This window comes from Natrix helvetica (assembly GCF_964273705.1).
Source record: "Natrix helvetica genome assembly, chromosome: 7".
Lineage (NCBI taxonomy): Eukaryota > Metazoa > Chordata > Lepidosauria > Squamata > Natricidae > Natrix > Natrix helvetica.
Window position 1 is genome coordinate 3738155 of NC_138558.1, and position 24189 is coordinate 3762343.

Below are 24189 nucleotides of genomic sequence, written 5' to 3' on the forward strand. Positions count from 1 at the left end.
GGAGGAAAGCTCAAGGCTATGCAACTACCAAGAATTATTTCCTTCCTGACCTTTCGGGCCCAGCGAGTTAAGATTTATTGTTCAGGGATCCACAGGGATTTATAACTGTCTAAACAGCCCGATGAATGGAGTTTGTCTTTGTGTGTGTGTGTGTGTGTGTGTGTGTGTGTCTGTGTGTTTGTGCATGCGCCCGCTGCTCTTTTCAAGGAAACGGTCTCTGGCATTTGTGCACAGTTCATATTAGGAGGTTATATGTGGTTGTCTTAGCCAAGATGGCTAAAGACCTTTCGCAGTTCTGAAGGCGTCTTCAGCGGATCTAACAGGCTGGCAGGGTGAGACGCAGAAGGGGATGAATAAATGTTTAATTCTGGCTTATGAGATATTGGGGGAGGGGGGGGGAGAAATAATCACTCAAGATATTAGGGAGGTTTTCCTTTAAACCATGTTTATCCAGCCCTTTGGCTCGCCTGGGCCACACTGAGTGAAGAGGAACTGCCTTGGGCCGCCTATGAAATATATAACAAAGTCAATGTGTATAAATTACAGATGTCCTTCATTTTTTTTATTATTTTATTCATTTGTATCCGGCATTTATTTTGACAAATATCTCAAGGAGGTCAACATATCCAAAACACCTTCCACGGCATATTTTAACCACAACGACAACCCTGTGAGGTGGGGTGGGTTGAGAGGAAGGGACCAGCCAAAGCTCACCTAGCCGGCTTTGGTGCCTAAAGCGGAGCCAGAATTCACCGTCGCCTGGTGATTGGCCCAAAGTCACCCAGCCGGCTTTCATTCCTAAAGCGGGACTAGAACTCTCAAGTCTCCTGGCGACTGGCCCAAAGTCACCCAGCTGGCTTTTGAACCTAAGGCAGGACTAGAACTCACCAACTCCTGGTGATTGGCCCAAAGTCACCCAGCCGGCTTTCATTCCTAAAGCGGGACTAGAACTCTCAAGTCTCCTGGCGACTGGCCCAAAGTCACCCAGCCGGCTTTCATGCCTAAAGCAGAACTAGAACTCTCCGTCTCCCATTCTTGTGGGGCTGCAATAGTAGCTACTCATGACCCTCAGGCTGCAGGTTGGAGCTGCCTGATTTAAAGTGGGTTTGCATTAAAAGAGGGACTGAAATTAATTGTCTCCTGTCACTGCAGGGACTCAAACGAGCCTCCGTTTCTGCAGGCTGAATACACAGCAGGGCAGGAGAAGGGGAAAAAATCACATTTACGACGGAAGTTCTGTTTTCATATCAAACGTCTATTTTCGTATCTACGGGTAGTCCTCAGCTTACAACCGTTCGTTCAGGGACCGTTCGAAGTCACAAGGGCGCTGGAAAAAGTGACACACGATCCATTTTCACACTTACGGCCTTTGAGGCGTTCCCACAATCAAAATTCAGATGCTTGTTGACTGACTCGTATTTATGACGGCCGCAGCATCCTGGGGGGGGGAATCATGTGATTCCCCCCCCCTTTGCAACTTTTTGATAGGCAGAGTCCATGGGGAAGCTGGATTCGCTTACAACTCGGTTTACTAACTTAACAACTGCAGGGATTCACTTAATAACGGTGGCCAGAAAGGTCATAAAATGGGGCAAAACGTATTTAACCACTGTCTCGGTTACCAACAGAAATGTTGAGCTCAATTGTGGTCGTAAGTGAAGGGCATCCTATAATGGATTTCGCCTTTTTAATAGATTGAAGAAATCTCTCACTCAAGGGACAGGAACTCAAGCAGAACCATGCCAGGAAACCTCCCATGTGGTCTCTTCCATTGTCCCCCAAACAAATTACAGGTAGTCCTCGACTTACAACCGTTCGTTTAGTGACCATTCAAAGTTACAACGGCACTAAAAAAAGTGACTTATGACCGTTTTTCAGTTACGGCCTTTGCAGCATCCCATGATTGCATGATCAAAATTCAGGTTCTTGGCAACTGACTCATAGTTATGACCGTTGCTGTGTCCCAGGGTCACGTGATCCCCTTTTGCAGCCTTCTGAAAAGCAAAGTCAATGGGGGAAGCCAGGTTCACATAACAACCGGGTTACTGACTTGTCAACTGCAGTGACTCGCTTAACAACTGTGGCCAGGAAAGTCGTACTAGAGCAGCTCATACTCATTTAGCCAATACTCAAATATATTCATTTAACCAATGCCTCCCTTAGCAACAGAAATATTGGGTTCAACTATGGTCGTAAGTTGGGGACTACCTTATACTATCGGAAAAGGGTAGTCTTCGCTTTCATTTCATTTTTATTAAGGTAAAGGTTCCCCTCGCACATCTGTGCTAGTCGTTCCCGACTCTAGGGGGCGGTGCTCATCTCCGTTTCAAAGCCGAAGAGCCAGCGCTGTCCGAAGACGTCTCCGTGGTCATCTGGCAGGCTTGACTCAATGCCGAAGGCGGACAGAACGCTGTTCCCTTCCCACCAAAGGTGGTCCCTATTTTTCTACTCGCATTTTTTACGTGCTTTCGAACTGCTCGGTTGGCAGAAGCAGGGACAAGTCACGGGAGCTCACTCTGTTACACGGCGCTAGGGATTCGAACCGCCAAACGGCCGACCTTTCTGATCGACAAGCTCGGCGTCTTAGCTCCTGACCCACCGCGTCTTTTTTATCACTGGGGATTTAATGCCTGGCCGAGATGGGGCGTACCTATATCGTAGGCCATGAAGTCTGAAGAGAAGCACTTTGCCCCCTGGCTCATGGAGGTGTCGTTGTGGGTGTTTCCTCCGAAAACCAGCATGGCTCCGTTGATGATGACTGCCGAATGCAAATAACGGGAGAAGCGGCTCTCTTTCAGGATAGTCCTGGAGAAAGAAAGGAAAGAAACAGGGGTTCAAAAAAGCCACCGCCCTCTCGCTCCTGTAGGCTGTCCCCTTAAGTCAGGGGTGTCCAAACTTGGGAACTTTAAGACTTGTGGATTTCAACTCCCAGAATTCCCCAGCCACCCCTGCCTTAAGTATTAAAAAGAAGAAGAAGACCAAATAATGTTTCTCGGAGAGGCAGCGAAGGATCAGAAAGCGAGAAAGGAAAAATAAAAGAAATGAAATTGAATCACCGAGTCCCAATCAAGTGAGTTAAGACTCCGCGGAGAGGACTGAGAAATTTATTTGATCTTATTTTTCCCCTTAAATCTTTCTCCCATGGTTTTTTTTTCCGTTATGGGAGAAAATTGCCAGTAATTTCCATACACCTGTGTTAAAACAATGGGGGGGGGGGGAGAGAACAATTGTAGTTTCCTAAGGTAGAGGCGGAAAACAATGGCCCTTTTAGCACCTGTGGACTTCAACTCCCAGAATTCTTGAGCCAGCCATCTTCCCTCATGCTGGCTCAGGAATCCTGGGAGTTGAAGTCCAGAGGTCATAAAATGCCCATCGTTCCCTCAAGCTGGCTCAGGAATCCTGGGAGTTGAAGTCCAGAGGTCATAAAATGCCCATCGTTCCCTCATGCTGGCTCAGGAATCCTGGGAGTTGAAGTCCAGAAGTCCTAATAGGGCTATAGTTTCCTCATGCTGCCTCAGGAATTCTGGGAGTTGAAGTCCAGGGGTCATAAAATGCCCATCGTTCCCTCATGCTGGCTCAGGAATCCTGGGAGTTGAAGTCCAGAAGTCCTAATAGGGCTATAGTTTCCTCATGCTGCCTCAGGAATTCTGGGAGTTGAAGTCCAGGGGTCATAAAAGGCCCATCGTTCCCTACTCGCAGGGGATCCTGAGACAGACATTGGCCCGCTCCTTCCTGCCTTATCTCTTTTATATTCCTCTTCTTTCATCAACATTTTAGTGAGATTTATCTCTAGTCAAAGCATAAAATACGATTTTATCTTTGATACAAACAAGATAAGGTTCTGTCTGATTAACCACGTACATATTTAAGTTTGATGCTCCAATTTAAAATGCGCCAGCACTGAAATACTTTCCAAGGAAATATATATCCTCTCCAATTTTACAGCATCCGCTGGCTGAAACAAAGGCTACCTTGTTTTAAAATAGGCACCGGCTGCTTCTCTCCTCTCAGCTGGAACCAAATGTCTTAACTAAAACAGTCACTCCCCAAACATTTGTGGCTTAATTAGCCATGGCATTTCTTTGTTCCTATATCACATTAAGACAGGCGTGTATCTATACTGCACAGCTTCGTGTTCCTTTGTGAGTTGAACCGATCTTATTCCTGCACAAATCAATAATATGTTCTTTTGGGGGGGGGGGGAAATAGCAATCGCCCTTAGATTTATCTACCGCTTCACAGTGCTTTTACAGTCCTTTCTAGGCCATTTATAGAGTCACACCTCTTGCCCCCAAAAATCTGGGTCCTCATTTTACCGACCTCAGAAGGATGGAAGGCTGAGTCAACCCTGAGCCGGTAAGGATCGAACTCCTGGCAGTCGGCAGAGTTAGCCTGCAATACTGCATTCTAATCACCGTGCCACCAGGACGGAGAATGAGAAAGGGAGTTAAGAGAGGGAGGAAAGGAAGGAAGAAGGAAAACAGCAATAGCCCTTAGACTTATATACCGCTTCACAGTGCTTTGCAGCCCTCTCTTAAGTGGTTTACAGAGTCAGCCCCTTGCCCCCAACAATCTGGGTCCTCATTTTACCCAGCTCGGAAGGATGGAAGGAGGAGTCAACCTTGAGCTGGTCAGGATCAAACTCCTCGCAGTGAGCAGTGTCAGCCTGCAATGCTGCATTCTAACAACCGCGCCACCAGGCTCTTACAAGAGGGAGAAAGAAAGAAAGAAAGAAAGAAAGAGAGAATAGGAGAAAGAAAAAGGAGGGAGGGAGGGAGGAGAGGAAAGAAGAGGGAGAGAAAAAGAGAACGGAAATAAGAGAGGGAGGGAGCAGGAGAAAGAAAAAAATGAGAAAAAAGAAGGAAACGAAGGAGACAGCAGAGGGAAGGAAAGAAAAGGAGAAAGAAAAAGGAGGGAGGGAGGCAAGGGAAGAAGAGGGAGAGAAAAAGAGAAAGGAAAATAAGAGAGGGAGGGAGCAGGAGAAAGTGAAACATGGAAAAAGAAGGGAAAGACGAAGACAGCAACGGGAAGGAAGGAAAAAAAAGGTAGAAAGAAAAGGATGCCAAGGGAGGAGAGAGGGAGGGAAGTGGGGAAAGAGAGAGAATAGCAATACCACTTAGACTTATATATCGCTTCGCAAGTGCTTCAGGAGCTGAAAATCTAGGAGAAACTCAAGTTGCGGGCTTTTCTCCAAGGGAGAATCACAACTAAGCTGCACTCCCACACAGACGCACATGTGCACACCAGACTTTGCAACTCAATACACAGACTTACCACTTGTACTTACGAACTTCGTATTTGTACAGGTCGTCTGTCAGCCTGTATTTGTTAGCGCTGAAGGCCTTGTAACCCCCGTGCGTATAGATGGAGTTGGAGCTTTCGTCGTAGACGCTGCTGTGGCCGTAGCCCCCTTGCACCAGGGCTCCTCGGGTTTGTAAAATGCTCCAGGTGTTTGTGGCTAGGAGAGAAGGAAAGGGCGGAGGTGGGTGAGAAGCCGGAAGCATCGCAGCGAGACCGGCTGGAAAAAAAGCAAGCACTGCTGAGCCGCACGGAAATCCGGGCCGGACAAACTGCCGTCGGGAGGTCTTCGGACTGAAACCTGTCCTGGAGGGACAGGGGAGAAGAAGAGACGGCTCTGAGGACCTGGAGCTGTGATGGTGAACCTATGGCATGTGTGCCACCGGTGGCACATGGAGCCATATCTGCCAGCACGCGAGCCATCAGCTCCAGCGTGCATGTGCATGCTGCCCAGCTGGCTTTTGGCCTTCCGGAGGGCCGTGGGAGGCCGTTTTTGCCCTCCCCAGGATTCAGGGAAGCCTCCGGAGCCTAGGGAGGGCAAAACATGGGCCCAAAGTTCGTTTCCGAACTTCCGGTTGGCCCACTGGGCCCATGTTTTGCCCTCCCCAGGCTCCGGAGGCTTCCCTGAATCACCTGGGAGGGCAAAAACACTCTCCCCCAGCTTCCCAGAGGAAATACCAAGCTCAGCTTGGAGGCGAGTAGTGTGGCATGCATGGGGGGGGAAGCATGGACGCTTTGCATTATGGGTGCCGGGACACGCGCAAGATGGCACACACACGCCCTCGCATTTTTGGCACCCAACAACAAAAAGGTTACCCATCACTGATCTAGAGAAACCAGCAGTTTCTTCCAAGGTTGGAGAAAAATCCTTAAAATCAGCAGTGGGGGTGGCGGCCATAACTGAATGACCGCCACAAAGCGGGGGCAACCGGAAAGGCAGATGTGAGCAAGCTATGCTGAATTTTCAGATACTACAGACTGGACCACCTGTGACTTGTTCTCCGAAGATGCCGGGAACCCACAATCCTCCATCATGGCAATTATTTTAGCTACTTGACTTGAGGGTTGTTGGGCAGGTAGTACTCAGGTTACAACAGTTCATTTAGTGACTGTTCAAAGTTACGACATCCCTGAAGAAAAGCGACCGATGTCCGTTTTGCACACTTACGACCGTTGCACCATCCCATCACCTTTTGCGTCAGCTGCCAAGCGTGTGAATTTGGACCACGAGATCACGCAACAACGAAGTGCGAAAAATGGTCCTAAGTCACATTTTCTGTGCCATTGAAACTTTGAATGGTCACTAAATCAACTGTTTTAAGTTGAGGACTCTCTATACCGATACCTCTCCTTGTTTTCAAGGGAGGACTTTCTCAATAGTAGCTTCTTAGCTAGAGATCGTGTCAATGCCCACGTCTGGATGATGATCAGAAGTTGTGTTCAAAGTCTGTAGAGATTCTCAGGTCATCGAGGTTATCGTTGTATCCAAAAGTGCTTTTTCTGGAGGCAACTGGACTTTCTTGGTTTTTCTTTGAAGACGTTTTGCTTCTCATCCAAGAAGCTTCTTCAGCTCTGACAGAATAGTTGCCTCCTGAAAAAAAGCACCTCTGGGACAACCATGACCTGGATGACGGAGAATCTCTACAGACTTTTAGCTGTGCAATTTGGGGTGAAGACCCTTGAATGGGGTGGGAGTAGGAACGGATTTTCGGGGGGGGGGGGAATGCAGGTGATCCTGAGGACACGGGTAAACCTCCAAGTGCTTTAACGACCCTCCGAAAAGGATGCAAATGACCAGCCTCCCCCATCTAGTCAGAGCTGAAGAAGCTTCTTGGACAAGAAGTGAAACGTCTTCAAAGAGAAACCAGAAAGTCCGAGCACCTCTTTTAAAAAGCACCTTTGACAGAAGCTCTGTTGCTACACACACAAACACAGAAGCTAAGCAGGCAGGACGTTAAAGAGCTAATATGCCGTTTGTGTTCGGCACTTCTATCTGACTGCTTGTCTCTACCCTGCGGTCTAAGAAATTCGGGCACAAAATGCAACACCAGGGAGAAGTCCGCAGAAGAGACACCAGCTCGGCTCGAGAGGATTTATGGTTCATACCGGATCAAGGAGGAAGAGATGGAAACGACGAGAGCTGGGGAAAAAGCAACGAAGAGGGACAAAGATCTGAGAGGGGAATCTCTGCCAAGGGAGGCTGGGAGGCCAAGGGAGAAGCCGTCAGGGAAATTAATAAAGGAGAATATTTGTAGCTCGGGTGGAAATGAGGGGTCTTTGGTGCTCTCGGAGCTTGGGGGTTTTCTTGCAGACATTTCATGACTCAACTAGGGAACATCATGAGTAATGGAAGGGAGGGGGGGTTGTGGAAAGGGGAGAGAGCAGGAGGAGAAAGAGGAGGGGCAGGTGGAGCAGGAGGAGAAGGAAGAGGAGGAGGAGAAGGAAGAGGAGGAGGAGAAGGAAGAGGAGGAGGAAGAGGAAGAGGAGGAGGAGGAGGAAGAGGAAGAGGAGGAGCAGGAGGAAGAGGAGGAGGAGGAGGAAGAGGAGGAGAAGGAGGAAGAGGAGGAAGAAGAGGAGGAGGAGGAGGAGGAGGAGGAAGAGGAGGAGAAGGAGGAAGAGGAGGAGGAAGAGGAGGAAGAGGAGGAGGAAGAAGAGGAGGAGAAGGAAGAGGAGGAAGAGGAGGAGAAGGAGGAAGAGGAGGAGGAAGAGGAGGAAGAGGAGGAGGAAGAAGAGGAGGAGAAGGAAGAGGAGGAAGAGGAGGAGGAAAAGGACGACGACTGGGTTCTAAGTCTAACCAAGCAGAGAAGCAACCTAGAACTAAGGAGAAACTTCCTGACAGTTAGAACAATTAACCAGTGGAACAGCTTGCCACCAGAAGTTGTGGATGCTCCATCACTGGAGGTTTTTAAGAAGAGACTGGACAGCCATTTGTCTGGAATGGTGCAGGGTAGCCTGCCTGAGAAGGGGGCTGGACTAGAAGACCTCCAAGGTCCCTTCTGACTCTGTTATTCTACCCAAGAGTGAAAGTCACGCCAAGCCAACACCCACCTAGATTGTACTCCTGCACGCTGCTGATATAGCCGTAAAGAGGGCAATGCCCGAAGAGGACCAGCATTACCGCCGTGCCGTCCTGCAGGGTGACCATGTGGGCGGAGTGGCCCACCACGGCATACTGCTCCTTGGCCTTCGGCGCCAGGGGGACCCAGGAATGGTTGGAGATGTGGAAGACCCAGAGCTCCGTGGTTACGTTGCCGCTTTCATCTATCTTGCCTCCGTACATGTAGATTTTGTTCTAGAAGAAACAGGTTGCAGAGAGAGGGCATCCGTCAGAGTGCGCACAGTGTGACTGTGAGACAACCCAAGAGCAAATACAGTAAACAGAGGTTTTTATTTAAATAGTGATTTTATCTACAAATATATACATACACATAGTCAGACCTCAAACAAGCAGCAATCAGCAATTACAGCAAGGAAGCACACACAAAGATGTCAACAGGGCCTCTTCTTATTACAGGCTCTTAAAGTGATAACAGCCCAAAAACCTTGCAGACTCATTCTCAGCATTACATCGTCGTAGCAGCTGGTCAGCTCTTAAATCATTACCCTGACAGTATTGATGAACACGTTCGGATTCTACCCGGAGTTATAACAGGCATTCCTCCACTTAAGACCGCAATTGAGCCCAACATTTCAGTTGCTAAGTGAGACAATTGTTGACCTTTCTTTCCAGGATGGTTAAGTGAACCACTGCAGTTCTTCATTGAGTAACATGATTGTTAAGTGAATCTGGCTTCCCCATTGACTTTGCTCATGAGAAGGTCGCAAAAGGAGATCACGTGACCCTGGGGCACTGTGACCGTCATAAATAGGAAAAAGTTGCCATGTGCCCAAATTTTGATCCCTGTGACCATGTGGATACTCAGACAGTCGTAAGTGTGAAAAACCATCATAAGTCTCTTTTTTCAGTGTTGTTGTAACTTTGAATGGTCAGTAACTGGACTGTTGTAAGTCTCCCTTAGCGACAGGAATTTGGGGATCAATTGTGGTTGTAAGTCGAGGACTACCTGCATTTAAAAAATGCAAGGAAAAAAAGGGACCGGGGGCAATTTGTTCCCAGATTACTACGTTCACCCTTGATTTTACAGGTAGTCCTCGATTTACAATCACAATGGACCCCCAGATTTCTGTCGCTAAGGGAGACATTTGTTAAATATGGATATTCCCCCATTGCACGACTTTTCTTGACATGGTTGTTAAGTAAGATTACTGAACTTGTTCACTTAGGGACGCCGTTGTTAAGGGAATCAGGCTTCCCCACTGACTTTGCTCGCCAAAAGGCGATCGTGGGACACTGCGGCGGTCATAAATAGAGTCCGTTGCAATTCAGGCATCTGAATTTTAATCAGGGGGCCAGGAGGATGCTGCAATGGTCGTAAGTGTGAAACACAGCCATGTTTTCAGTGCCACTGTAACGCCGAACGGTCACTATCGGCGCCGTTATAACTCAAGGACTCCCTGTGCTGATTTCGTATCCGAGCCAAATGAGAAAAGTCTCAAGAAGGCAAAGGAAAAAAGGAAGAAAAAAAACAACGCCACTTACTTCGTGCAAGGCTATGGAATGCCCATATCTGATTCCCACGGCGTTTACGGTACTGCTTAGGGTCATCCATTCTCTGGACTGCAGATTATACCTGGGCGATAAAAAGCACAAAAACACAAAGCCTTTCGCACGGGAGAACAAAGCCGCAATGAAGGAGAAAAATAAAGGAAGCCGGAGGGGGTGGGGGAATGCAGGAGATATTTTATGGACGAACCTGCTACGTCAATAAAAGTAAAGCTGATTTAGGGCCCGGCTTATTCTGCTTTTTTTTTCATAGCAAAGAAACGGTTGGCGCTGATGCCCAAAACTATTCATGGAGGGAAACAATGGGAAGAGGAGGGCATTGGTTTAATAGCAACCTCACGCGCCCCGCTTGGGAATTGTTGGGAGGGAGCCAAAGAAGACACAGCGTCACCTCTGGAAGACTTAGGGATCTGCACACATTAAGGCATTGCCCACGTTTTCTTTGCCCCGGTGTCGTTTTCGGAGAATCCTAAAGACTCAGAAAATGAATCAAGGAGAATATTAGTAGCTCAGGGGTTGAGCGGTGGGGGCCCCGGGATTCCCTGAGCTTTGAGGGCTTTCATGAGCCAGCTGGGTAAGATCGTCAGTGCCAGAAGGGAGGGGCGTTTGTGGAATGGAGGAGGGGGATCTGGCTGGTTTCTGACATTCCTGGTTTTCTTGCAGGCGTTTCATGGCCCAACTAGGCAACAGCATCAGTGCTATAAGGGGGCTTGCAAAGAGGAGGAGAAGGAGGACTGTGGGGTCCTTGGTGTTCTCTGAGCTTGGTGGTTTTCTTGCAGACGTTTCATGACCCAACTAGGGAACGTCATCAGTGCTAGAAGGGAGTGGGGCTTGCGGAGAGGAAGGGGGGGAGGAGGAGGAGAGGAGAGAAGGGGGAAGGAGGGAGGAAGAGGAGGAAGACTGTGGGGTCCTTGGTGCTCTCTGAGCTTAGGTGGTTTTCTTGCAGACGTTTCATGGCCCAACTAGGTAACATCATCAGTGCTAGAAGGGAATGGGGATTGTGGAGAGGAAGGGGAGGAGGAGGAGGAGAGGAGAGAAGGAGGAGGAAGGAGGGAAAGGAGGAGGAGGAGGACTGTGGGGTCCTTGGTGCTCTCTGAGCTTGGTGGTTTTCTTGCAGACGTTTCATGGCCCAACTAGGTAACATCATCACTGCTAGATGGAACAGGGGGGTTAAGGGGAGAAGGAGGAGGAGAACTGAGGGATCCTTGGTGCTCTCTGAGTTTGCTACTTTTTTCACAGACGTTTCATGACCCAACTAGGTAACATCATCAGTCCTAGAAGGGAGTGGGGCTTGCGGAGAGGGGGAGGAGGAGGAGGAGGAGCCCCTAGTATGTAAACTGAGAGCAAGCACCACTCCCTTTTAACCCTGATGATATCCCCTAGTATGATAAGGAAACGTCTGCAAGCAAAGAACCCAGGTCAGACAGCCCCAAAGACCCCCCTGTCAGAAAAGAGCATTTATCAAACAGTGACGTAATTTATTGCAGAATGCAAAGTTATATCTTCTCCGTTTTCTTCTCCAAGAAAACAAATCAATGCAGTTCGCCCACACAAAATAACAACCTCCAAAGCGAGAAAAACCCCACCAGGGACAAAATAATCAATGGTCCAACTTTAAATTACCATATTCAGCACCCACCAGGTAGAGCACCAGAGTGAAGAAGAAAAAAAAAAAACAACCCATATGTTCGATGAGAAAAATGATCACCTTCTGACGGAAGCCATGAAGACAGCCTACTCCCGTGATGGCGAAGCTCTGGCACGTGTGCTCAAAGTGGCACGCAAAGCCATGTCGCCCGTCACGAGCGGCCTTGCCTGTTTGATCTTCCGGATTTCTGGCGCACAGGCGCACGCGACGATCAGCTGCCCTTTGCACGCATGGCGTTGCCGAAAACTAGTCTGCGCATGCACACCGGCCAGCTGATGGTCAGGCGCTCATGCATGCCAGATCCCGGGCGTTCGGCTTTTCCCGAGTACGGCCCTGATGAGCATGTGCGTGCATGACATTTCCCCTCGGCCTTTTTTGCACTCGGTTCGTGTTAATTGGTTCGTGACTCTGCGAGACTCCTTGCTTAAGTTCTGCAGATCTCGGCCTGGCAGCTCTCCAAGCCAGATAAGGTCTGTGACCGTAAATCCTCCCTTGAAAGACTTTGATGGATGGGAATGAAGAGGATTCACAATAAATTAATAAAAGGGTTTTTTTGTCGGGGCAAGGAGTTGGCTTCCGGCTCTCGGGAAGCCTCGGTCAGAACAATTTCTTGCTGGATTTAATCTGTGGAAATTTACATTTCATTCCCCGCTTAAAATCTGCCCGGAAGAAAGTCTTTTTACTCACGCCAAGACCATCTGAGAGTCCGTTTGATTGAACATGTAGCCACCGATCACCCACATGAGGTCGTCTTGGACCAAAGCTTTGTGAGACGCTCGTGGGAGTTTGGGGGTGTAGAACTCCTCCCGGGTCCAAAAGGAACGATTTGCTGGAAGAGGAACCGAGCAATCGACACCTATGAGGGGCAAAACACGCCCTCCGTTACACCCTCGGGTATCTTAACATAGGACCGGACAGGTAGTCCTCGACTTATGGCTACAAGTGAGCCCCCCTCCCCAATTTATGTTGCTGAGTGAGTTTCCGTTAAAATATTCATGACTGCGATCGCGGACTTTCTCACACAGTGACCGCAACGCTTAACGACTGAGTTGCCAGCACCAACTGTGGTTGCTAAATGAGGATGGCCTAGCAAGAGGTGAAACTTTGGATTTGAACCTGAACAGACAGGCAAACGGAGGGCGTACGCACTCGCCTGCTGCTCGTGCAAGTGGTGGACGCAAATGTACAGGTGCTTCCCTATCGCTTCTGTGGCCCAGTTCATAGAACATAGAATAATAGAGTTGGAAGGGACCTTGGAGTCATCTAGTCTAACCCCCTGCTTGGGCAGGAGACCCTATACCACTTCAGATCAGTGGAACAGAAGTTGCCTCCAGAAGTTGTGAATGCCCCAACACTGGAAGTCTTTAAGAGGAGGTTGGATAGCCATTTGTCTGAAACGGTATAGGGTTTCCTGCCTAGGCAGGGGGTTGGGCTAGAAGACCTCCAAGGTCCCTTCCAATTCTATTGTCTTGCATTGTATTATAGATAAATGGTTCCTTCCTTCATCCCTCCCTCCCACCCACCTTTCTTTCTTCATCCCTCCCTCCTTCCTTTTTCCTTCCTTCCTTCCTTTTCTTCCTTTTTCTCTCCCTTCCTCTTTTCTTCCCCCCCCCCCTTTCTTTCCTTTTCTCATTTCTTTCAGTTGTCTTTTCTTCCTGCCAAATTAAGATCAAACATACCTAACAAACCTACTTGTGGCTCTATTAGATCTATTCCAACTAATTGCAAATTCGGTTTACATTGGTAAGGACAACAAAAATTCCAGAATCAGATTCTTTCTTTCTTTTTTCTTTACGCTGTCTTTTGAATCTCAGTTTTATTTTCATTTTTTTTTTTTTTTTTGCTTTTGAGCCCCAGGGCTGTTATTGCGATGTTTTCATTTTAAGGTCCTTTTCTCTCCCTGTTGGAGACCCCGGCCATAGACTGGAATGCATCTCCTCCTTCAACATCCGTGGGGAAGTGTAAAGATTTGCTTAGAAAAGCGGGGCAGGTTGCGGTTAAAAGCATCTCACGGCATCCAATGCCCAGCTGTGCAATTGAGGCTTTTTACCTACCTTGCCAACCAGGGTAACAGACGCAGCCCTGAGTTCCGTTCACGCTGCACTGACCCCTTTCGGGAAAGCCACAGTCTTCCGGGCAGTTGGGAATATCGCAGGCCTCTCCTTTCCAATGTTCCCAACACTCGCATTCCACCGCTTGGCTGCCGTTCCCAGGCCGACATTCCCCTCTGCCCGAGCAGTTCTGGGGGCAGACGTTAAAGCTGCGGAGAGAATCCCAAGATTCAAATCAGTGCGTTCCTTTTACGAGCCTCTGGCAGGATAACTGCACCCCAGAGCTTAAGAGTCCCCCCTCGACTCCAGTGAATCAAGCCGTGGTGCACAGATGGTTCAAGGTAAAAATAATACTACTACTCCCCTTTTCCTCAGGGTTTCCCAAGGCTACGCAAAGAAAAAAAATGTAAGCTGCAGCTACATTTTTAGAAAAGATTTTAGCAAAGAGTATTTGTAGCTCGGGAGTCGAAAGGAGGGCTCCTTGATGCTCCCTTAGCTGGGCGGTTTCCTTGCAGACGTTTCATGACCCAACTAGGGAACATCATCAGTGCCAGAAGGGAGGGGGATTTGAAGAGAAGTAGGGGAGGAGGGAGGGGGAGGAGAGGAGGAGAGGAGAAGGAATGGGAGGAGGAGGACGGAGGGAGGGAGAGGGAGAGGAGCAGGAGGAGGAGGAGGACTGTGGGGTCCTTGGTGCTTCGTGGTTTTCTTGCAGACGTTTCATGACCCAACTATGCAATATCACCAGTGCTAGAAGGGAATGCGGTTTGAGGAGAGGAAGGGGAGCGGGAGGAGGAGGAGGAGGAAAGAAGGAGAAGGAGGAAGAAGACGATGACTGTGGAGTTGTGTTGGTGCTCTCTGAGCTTGGTGGTTTTCTTGCAGACGTTTCATGACCCAACTAGGTAACATCATCAGTGCTAGAAGGGTGTGGGCTTTGTGGAGGGGGGAGAGGAGGAGGAGGAGGAGGACGACTATGGGGTCCTTGGTGCTATCTGAGCTTCGTGGTTTTCTTGCAGACCTTTCAGTGCTAGAAGGGAGTAGGGGAAGGAGAGAGAGGAGGAGGAGGAGCAGGAGCAGGAGCAGGAGGAGGAGCAGGAGGAGGAGGAGGAGGAGGAGGAGGAGGAGGAGGAGGAGTGGGCTTTGTGAAGGGGGGGAAGGGGGAAGAGGAGGACAACAACAACAACCGTACCGTCCTTGGAACTGAGGTTGGTGGTTTTCTTGCAGACCTTTCAGTGCTAGAAGGGAGTAGGGGAAGGAGAGAGAGGAGGAGGAGGAGGAGGAGGAGGAGGAGGAGGAGGAGGAGGAGGAGGGGTGGGCTTTGTGAAGGGGGGGAAGGGGGAAGAGGAGGACAACAACAACAACCGTAGCGTCCTTGGAACTGAGGTTGGTGGTTTTCTTGCAGGCTAGCACTGGTGACGTTACCTAGTTGGGTCATGAGACGTCTGCAAGAAAACCACCAAGCTCGCTCAAGGAGCCCCAAGCACCCCACAGTCCAACCCTGAGCTACAAATACTCTTTTCTGATGACTTTGAGAAGAAACCGATAAAGTCATTCCTAGGCGTTTACCCCTCCCTACTTCAGAAGGCAATGAAACAACCTCTTGGAATTCTTCAGACCAAAGCCACACACACAACTTTGCAGGAGCATCACAAAGATTTGAAATAAACCAGAGGGGGAAAAACCTGGGTGCAAAGCCACAGAGAGAAGGAAGTGGTCCAGGAGACAGGCAGCCTACGAGGTCCGTGATGGCAAACCTATAGTGAGCCAGAGCCCTCTCGGCGGGAATTCAAGCCGTCGCCCCAGCTCAGCTCCACCGCGCATGCGCCTCCCGCCAGCCAGTTGATTTTCGGGTCTCTGCCGCAAATGTGCGAGAGGCATAAGGGAGATGCGTGCACATGCATAGGGGGTTGCCGGGATCACGTGCATATCCATGGGGGTGATGGGAGTGCGCCCCCCCCCCCCCCCGTGGCCTACTTTTGCTACCAGGAGTCTGCAGGGAGGCCTGCTAGGCCCAAAACGGGCGTGAGGGGAGAGCGGGGAGTGTCACGCATGCATGCACAGGGGGGGAGGGGCACGTGGGGGAGAGGTCGCATGTGCTCTGTCGTGCGCGCTTGCACTTCCGCCACACGACGCCAAAACGGTTAGCCATCCCTGCACTAGGTATATCTGAACCAATTTCTGATTCGGCCTGTTGGGGAATGGCAGCCTTTGAAGTCCAACCATTTTAAAATGACCCCACAGCTCTCCAGATCCACCAGAGATACTCTTCCCTCTTCCTGAGAGTCCGGAGAATTAAGGCATTAAACTACTTGTGGGTTTATTTCAGCCAATCTGAGAAGGCTTTGCCTGCAATTCCCAAGCGTTTCAATCCAGAGAACACCAGTTGTAACACGAAATCCGGCCAGCCAAGGGAGCCCATTCTGGCCCAGATGGAGGAATTGTCCATCCCTCTGGACAGGTTGGCCCTCTAATACCCTGTTTTCCCCCAAAATAAGACCTCCCTGGATAATAAGCTAATTGGGCTTTTGAGCACGTGTGCTGAAATAAGACCTCCCCAAAAATATTGCAACACAGCAGCAGCCCCGAGGTGACCACACTCACCGCCTCCTGCACCTCAAAAATAGCAAGACCTCCCCAAAAATAAGGCCAAGCGCTTATTTCGGGGTGGGGGTGGGGTCAAAAGAAAAGAAGACCCTGTCTTATTTTCGGGAAAACGTGGTACAACAACGTCCTTCAACCTTGGCTCTTCTGAATGACTTTGAGAGTGACATTCGGAGAGCGACCACAAGGTGGCGCTGCTGTTCCTCGGATTCCAGATTCAGTCTATTTGTCCCCAGCTGCCCATGGAGACAACGGAGGGCGCTTGCGCTCCAAAGGGAAATAGGACGGATGAGCGGGGCGAAGGGAAGCAATCAAAGGGAGTCCCAATCGTCACGGTCCAGAGGGGGGATTCAGCCGGTTCTGACCAGTTCTGGGGAACCGGTAGCAGAAATTTTGAGTAGTTTGGACAACTACCTACAGCCATGTACGATTCATTTAGGCCTCTCTACTTTCTACCTATCTGGCCACAATATTTAAGGTCAAGGTTCCCCTTGCACATACATGCCAGTCATTCCCGACTCTAGGGGGCGGTGCTCATCTCCGTTTCAAAGCCGAAGAGCCAGCGCTGTCCCAAGACATCTCCGTGGTGATTGTGGCCGGCGTGACTAAACGCCGAAGGCGCATGGAACACTGCTCCCTTCCCACCAAAGGTGGTTCCTATTTTGCTACTTGCATGTTTTATGTGCTTTCGAACTGCTAGGTTGGCAGAAGCTGGGACAAGTCACGGGAGCTCACTCCGTTACGCGGCGCTTGGGATTCGAACCGCCAAACTGCCGACTTTTCTGATCGACAAACTCAGCGTCTTGGCCACTGAGGCTTCCACAATATTTCGATATCACCTTTTCTGATTCCGGTGAGTCATTTTTCCATAAGTCTTACAAGAGCTTCACTTTGAAGGACATTCCTGATGCAATTGTAAGATAACATTTCTTTTATACCAAGTAACTTTTTATACAGGTAGTCCTTGACTTTATCAGTTTCGTTTAGTGACTGTTCAAACTTTCAATGGCACCGGAAAAAGGGACCTGTGACTGTTTTTCACGCTTACGACCGTTCTTGCAGCACCCCCCTCTGGTCATGTGATCAAAATTAACCCGCTTGGCAACGGACTCATATTTACGACGGTCACAGTGTCCGGGGGATTGTGTGATCCTCTTTTATGACCTTCTGACGAGCAAAGTCAAGGGGGAAGCCGGATTTGCTTAACAACTGTGTTCCTAACTTTAAAAGGGCAGCGATTCACTTAATGACTGCGGCAAGGTTAGCAACGTGGAACAAAACAAGTGTCTGGGTTTAGCAATTTTGAAATTTCGGGGTCCATCGAGGGACGTAGGTCGAGGACCACCTGTACAACGTCCGGGGGGAGAGGGGGGGTATCTTACTGGTAGGTGATGTTGAAGCCAGTCAGGTTGTAAGCAGCGTCACTGAAGAAATGTAGTAGGGCATAGCCAGAGGTGGCCGTAACTTCAGGGACCGTCTCGTTGCTCTCCCGCTCGGGAACAATCAGGCCGCTAAAAGGAACAAGGTGAGGATGAAATAACCGAACACGGGGTTGAAAACACAGAGCAGGTTAAAATGCTGTGGGATTTCCAAAAAAAACAGGGAGTCTCCAACTTACAACAGTTCATTTAGTGACCGTTTAATGTCACGATGGCACTGGAGGAAAAAAGTGACTTGGTAAGCTAGATTCCCTTAACAACCGGGTGGCTAGCTTATCAATTGACGTGATTCACTTAACGACTGCAGCAAGAAAGGTCATAAAATGGGGCAAAACTCGCTTTACAAACATCTCACCTTAATAATTTTTAGTTAGCCACACCCACCCAGTCAGCCATGCCCAGTAAGTGGCATCAAGCTGGCCACACCCACCCAGTCAGCCACACCCACCTAGTCGACCACACCCAGTAAGTGGCATCAAGCTGGCCACACCCACCCAGTTAGCCACACCCACCCAGTCAGCCACGACCAGTAAGTGGCATCAAGCTGGCCACACCCACCCAGTTAGCCACACCCACCCAGTCAGCCAGGACCTGTAAGTGGCATCAAGCTGGCCATCCCCGCCCAGTTAGCCACATCCACCCGGTCGGCCAGGCCCAGAAAGTGGCATCAAGCTGGCCACGCCTACCCAGTCGGCCACACCCACCCAGTCGGCCACACCCACCCTGTGCCCATGCCCCTCCTCCCCAAGGTCAACCACAGTCCTGATGAGTCCCTCGATGAAATTGAGTTTGACACCCCTGGCTTGCGAATACATTCAGCAACAGCTGGGGTTGGAGACCCCGCATGCTGCAATTACGGCTTTGTTCAGCCCTTTAAATCACGGTTCTTTCAGTGTCTTTATTTCAATCCGGGGGAACGTCACGGCGAATGAGCTCAGTCAGCCGATCTCTCAAACAGCAAGGAAGGAGCCAACATATGTTCATCCCGAGGCTACAGCTCCCTTCCGTCTCTGTGCAAAGGTTAGGAGGCCGTTTGGTAGGTGCTTGAGTTACTCGGGGGGCCAATTAAATCCTCATTAATCGGTGAAGTAAACAAAAACAGCCAAGCTGCAGCGGGTTTGTTACACCTCTACGGATGGAAAAGGCCACTATAAACAAGATTTTGTCTAGCATCGGAAAAGAAATGCCTGTTTTTACTCTCCTCAGGCGGGCAGGCTGTCCTTAGCTGGCAAGCATTCATTTAGGGACCGTTCCAAGTTACGACGGTGCTAGAAAAAAGTGACTTATTATGACCGATACTCCCACTTAGGACCGTTGCAGCATCCCCAGGGTTACGTCCTCAAAATTCAGACGCTTGGCAACCAACTCATATTTATGACGGTCGCTGTATTCCCGGGGTCACATGATTCCCCTTTTGCAACCTTCTGACAGGCAAAGTCATTGGGGAAGCTGGATTCGCTTAACAACGGTGTAATCCGTTTAACAACCGCAGGGATTCATTTAACAAGCGTGGCAAGAAAGGTCCTAAGACGGGGCAAAACTCCCGTGCCAACTGTCTCACTTAGGAACAGAAATGTTGGGTTCCGCTGTGTTCATAACTTGAGGACTATCTATATTACTGAGCCAATTAATCACATTCAGGCACTTAAATCCCCTTAAAACACAAAAATAACATAGAACAATAGAGTTGGAAGGGACCTTGGAGGTCATGTAGTCCAACCCCCTGCTTGGGCAGGAGACCCTATAGCATTTCAGATAAATGGTTCCTTCCTTCCTTCCTCCCTCCTACCTTTCTTTCTTTCCTTCCTCTCTCCCTCCCTTTTTCTTTCTTCCTTCCTCCCTCCCTCCCTTTTCCTTCCTTCCTTCTTTCTTTTTATTCCTTCCTCCCTCCCTCCCTTTTTCTTTCTTCCTTCTTTCCTTTTATTCCTTCCTCTCTCCCTCCCTCTTTTCTTTTTACTTTTTTTCCCTTTTCTCATTTCTTTTCTTCCTGCCAAATTAAGATTAAACATACCTAACAAACCTACTTGTGGCTCTATTAGATCTATTCTAACTAAATCCAAATTCGGTTTACACTGGTAGGACAACAAAAATTCTAGAATCAGATCCTTTTACTTTTTTTAATGCTGCCTTTTGTATCTCAGTTTTATTATTTTTTGTTTGGATTTGCTGTTATTGTGATGCTTCCATTTTTCATTTCATTTCCCCTCCGTGTGTGTTTTCCCCTAGATCACTCGGGGCTCCAAGGAGGGGATGAAAAGTACAGAAATACAAACCAAATTAAAAAAGGGAAAGAAAAGCTGATAACAATAAAACAACCCCAGTCCACTCTCTCAATCCTTTCTCAGCCTCCCTCACCCATCCTGGTTCCCATGGCAATGCCTGGTCTCCAACTAGGATAAACCCACGGAGCAGTGAGAGATGAAAAGGCTCCTCCGAAAGCTCACTCCGGTGGACGCAAAGCGCCTTAAAAATTCATCAGTAAACATCCGCTTCCTTAAATACCGTAAAGGAAACGCTGACCTTCCAAGGTCACGATACGAAGTCTCGCTTTTCCACCGTCTCTTACCTGAAAGCGGCCAGTAACGGGGCATAGATGGAGTCTCCGTCGTACACATAAAGGTGATCCCAGCTGCATTCGGTGGCAAAGTGATTAAACCGGAGCCTCAAGACGGAATTGGGCCTAGAAAGAAGGAAGTACATTAAATCAGCGGTCAGCAACGGGTGGTCCGTGAGAAAATGGTGGTGGTCTGCAGAGAAATTATTTGTCCTTTTGTATCTTGCACTAAATCCGGGCTCCTCAAACTACGGTCCCTGGGAGGGATACGTGCAGTGAACGCTTGTGTTGCTGCAGAGAGTCTCCCCCTTTGGGGTCTTTTTGTGCGGGTCGGAGGGGGGCAGAAATTCTGACTTGGGGTCTGCTTCAGCCTCCTGGTGGGGGGCTTTGGGCGAAGGCTGGAGGGAAGAGCCGCTGGTGATGAAGATCCGGAGGGCCTCGTTCCAGTGGGACTGCATCATGGCCTGGAACTGGCTGACCGTCTCAGCCCGCTGAGCCTCCAGGAGCCGGTACCTGGCCTTGCACTCCCTCAGGTCCCTCTGCTTGGGAAGCCTATGCTCCTAGTCCTCAGTGAGGTGCTTCTGCTGAGCCTCCTCCTCGGTCAGATCCAATTTGAACTGAGCTCTTTTGCCAACTCTTTCTCCTGGGGGCTGCTGAGCTCCAGCAACTGCTCCCTGTTGGGGCCCTAAGGAGCCCGGGCGGGCAGGGGAGGGGTGATTAGAGTCCCGCAAGGTGTTCCTCGATGTGTGACATTGAGTTGGCCACGCCCACCCAGTCAAATGCCCACCTAGCCACGCCTACCCAGCTGGTCATTAGGCAGATCCCATTAGTGGTCTGGGCGATTTAAAATTATGAACAGGAATGTCATTATAGGCAGGTAAAATTCTGGACAATTCAATTCCCTAAAAATCATAACGGAACTTGGGATACTCACTTTCCTTCTATAAGCCACGTGCATTTTGTTTTATATTTGTAATTTCCCGGCCCGTCCGTTACGTATCCTGAAGATCCGGTAAGCCTGTGAAAAGAAAGCTAAACATGTAACACTCCATTAATGACTTACCCGAAATGCCCTAAAATAAAGAATCAGGATTATTAACTCCCTTCTTACAAAGGAAGGACAGCAATTATGCTTGGAACACAGGTCCGGCCAGGGCAATTCAGAAAGAAGACTGGGGAAGGGGCAGAAGGACAGGGGGGGGGGGGGGGGAATCAGCAAAAGGCTGAACCAGAGAAACAATTGAGGGAGGGGGGGCCCAAAGGGGCAATTGTAAAACCTGGGAATTAAGCCTATTTGATAGGGGTTGTAGAATTTGCTAGGACCAGAAGACGCAGTGAGGGCTTTAAAACTGCCCAAGGAGCTGCTGATTCTCTTCTACAGAGGAATTACTGAGTCTTCTCATCTGCACCCTTATAAATTGTCTGATTCGGTTCTGCAACCAACCAAGACAAACACAGACTTCAGAGGAGAATCACAGCTGCAGAAAAAACAATTACTGCCAACCTGCCTTCCATTGCACGAGTCAAAAAGAGGGCTGTGAAGATATCTACAGACCCCTCGCTTCCTGGACATAAATGGCTCCAACTCCTACTCTCAAAACGAAGCTATAGGGCACTGCACACCAAGACAACTAGATCCTGGCACTTTGCGTCTGTCTGCCAGGGAGCCATTGAGAGGGGCCTCCCCCTACTCCCATGCCCATCATCCCTGCCCTCTCCCTTCCCCTCCCACGTGCTCCCCTTTCCCGCCCTGTCTACGATTCTGCCATTTTGCCCCAAATTCACAGGCGCTTCCCCATTGGTCCACTGGAGGTTTCCCAGAGGAAGCCGCGAAGGAACTGACATCACAAATAATCGCCGCTCTAGGATGCCGCACTCGCTCTCCTTAACAGCCCAGGCGTTCCTGAGTTATGCTGAAACACACAGACACACACAGACACACACACAAACACCAAGGGTGTCTTACCCACCCAGTATGTTTCCAGAGAGTAAATCAAGTTGGGTTGAAATTGTTCGAGGCGCTCCAGAGTTATGTTGGAACATACACACATACATACGTACGTACATACATACATACATACATACATACATATATAAGATATAGATATAGTTATCAATATAGATATAGTTATCGATATAGATATATAGATATAGATATATAGATATGGATGGATGGATAGATAGCTATATATAAAATAATAAATATATAGATGATATAGAGACAGAGACAGACATAGAATAGATATAGATAGTGAAATAGAGAGAGAGATAACGATAGATAGATAGATAGATAGATAGATAGATAGATAGATGATAGATAGATAGATAGATAGATAGATAGATGATAGATAGATATAGCTATATATAAAATAATAGCATCATAATTAGACATATAGATGATATAGATATAGACAGAGACAGACATAGAATAGATATAGATAGTGAAATAGAGAGAGAGATAACTATAGACAGATAGCTATATATAAAAATAAAATAATATAGATATAGATATAGAGACAGAGACAGAATATATATACACAGAGAGAGATAAATAGATATAGACAGATAGACAGACAGACAGACAGACAGACAGACAAATAGAAATAGAAGAAGAAATACATACACACACACAGCTTGAAAGAGGTTTTATCATACCAGCAATATTTCTCAAACTTAGCAACTTTAGGAAGCACGGACTTCACACCTCTGGGAGGTGAAGTCCGGACACTTTAAAGTTGCCACGAGTGCGAAGCATCAGGGAGCAGGTAAGACTCTGGTTCTGGCACTGGGAAAGTGTGCGAGGTCTCGATATGGGATCATTAGACTTCACAGCCTTCTGCCATCCCCAAATTGGGGGGAAAGGAAGACGAAGAGAGTCAGCAGTTGAACGGGACTTAATAAACAGCACTTAAACGTCATTAACTATCATTAAGCACTTAATGGCACTGAAAACATCTGAAGAGTAAAAAAAAAAGAAGCTGAAGACGAGAAACACTGAACAGCCACCGGAAGTCTTAATAGTAGTTGGTAAAGAAAGTTTACACCTGGATAATGTGGGGAGGAGCAGCTGATTGTCGCCTACGCATGCGTGCCAGAAACCCGGAAGACAAACAAGCAAGACCGCGCATGCGGGGTGACGTGGCTTTGCGTGCCGCTCATGGGAGGAGGGTGTGGGAGGAGGAGAGTAGGGCCCTTGGCGCTCTCTGAGCTTGGCGGTTTTTTTGCAGACGTTTCAAGACCCAACTGGGTTACATCATCCGTTCTAGAAGGGAGTAGGGCACGGGTGTCAAACATGTGGCGTCACATGATGTACAGATCCAGAGCGGAGGTGGGAAATTGCGACGGGGTGGCCGAACCAGTACGTAAGGAGGGCAGGATGGCCACGCCCCCAAACCGGTTCCCCGGTCACTGCGGGAGGTTGTCGTTTTTTTAGCATTTTTAATGTTATTTATAAGCAACTGTGCGGCAATAATGCCAGCAGCAGCCCATCCAGAGGCTTAATTCACCTGGCGTTGTCTGAATGCCTGACTTTTTGGGAAGACGGTGCCCGTCTCCGAATTAAAATGTGCAAGGCCACTCAAGCGCCATCCATGCAGCCAGTGCCCAGCTGGCAACGGACGGCCAACGAACAGACTTTGAACGCTCAAAGAGAGCTTGTCTGTCCAAGATATTGGCCTGGCACTCAAGCCACGTTACCCAGAGCGGCTTTGGACCCAGAGCGATTGCCGTGGGTTACACAAGAGAAATAACCACACAACCCAAGAGCTTCGGCCCTGAAGGAGACAACCGGGTGTGTGGCAGAGAAGGTTGAGCCTCTGAGCATATTTCACCCCTTCGGACAAACAAGGACAAACACTCTCTTGGAAGCCATCCAGCAGGAGTAAATCTCATCGGGCTGGACACACGATTTCCACACCTTTTGTGCTGCTTTAAAGCAGGGGTGTCCAAACTTGGGAACTTTAAGACTTGTGGACTTC

The 24189-nt window shown here is 48.9% G+C and overlaps 1 protein-coding gene across 2 annotated transcripts in view; it reads right to left on the reverse strand.

Moving 5' to 3' along the window:
* The window catches only part of ATRN (attractin), a 186040-nt gene that overhangs the window by 113474 nt on the left and 48377 nt on the right, over positions 1–24189 (reverse strand). For both annotated transcript variants that reach the window (XM_081960346.1, XM_081960347.1), the window contains exons 2-10: positions 21147–21230; positions 20225–20338; positions 17602–17730; positions 13625–13830; positions 12258–12426; positions 9899–9989; positions 8347–8590; positions 5275–5458; positions 2651–2805 (exon numbers count right to left, since the gene is read on the reverse strand). In XM_081960346.1, coding sequence (XP_081816472.1) covers positions 2651–2805; positions 5275–5458; positions 8347–8590; positions 9899–9989; positions 12258–12426; positions 13625–13830; positions 17602–17730; positions 20225–20338; positions 21147–21230 — 1376 coding nt within the window. The remainder of the gene's footprint in view (positions 1–2650; positions 2806–5274; positions 5459–8346; positions 8591–9898; positions 9990–12257; positions 12427–13624; positions 13831–17601; positions 17731–20224; positions 20339–21146; positions 21231–24189) is intronic.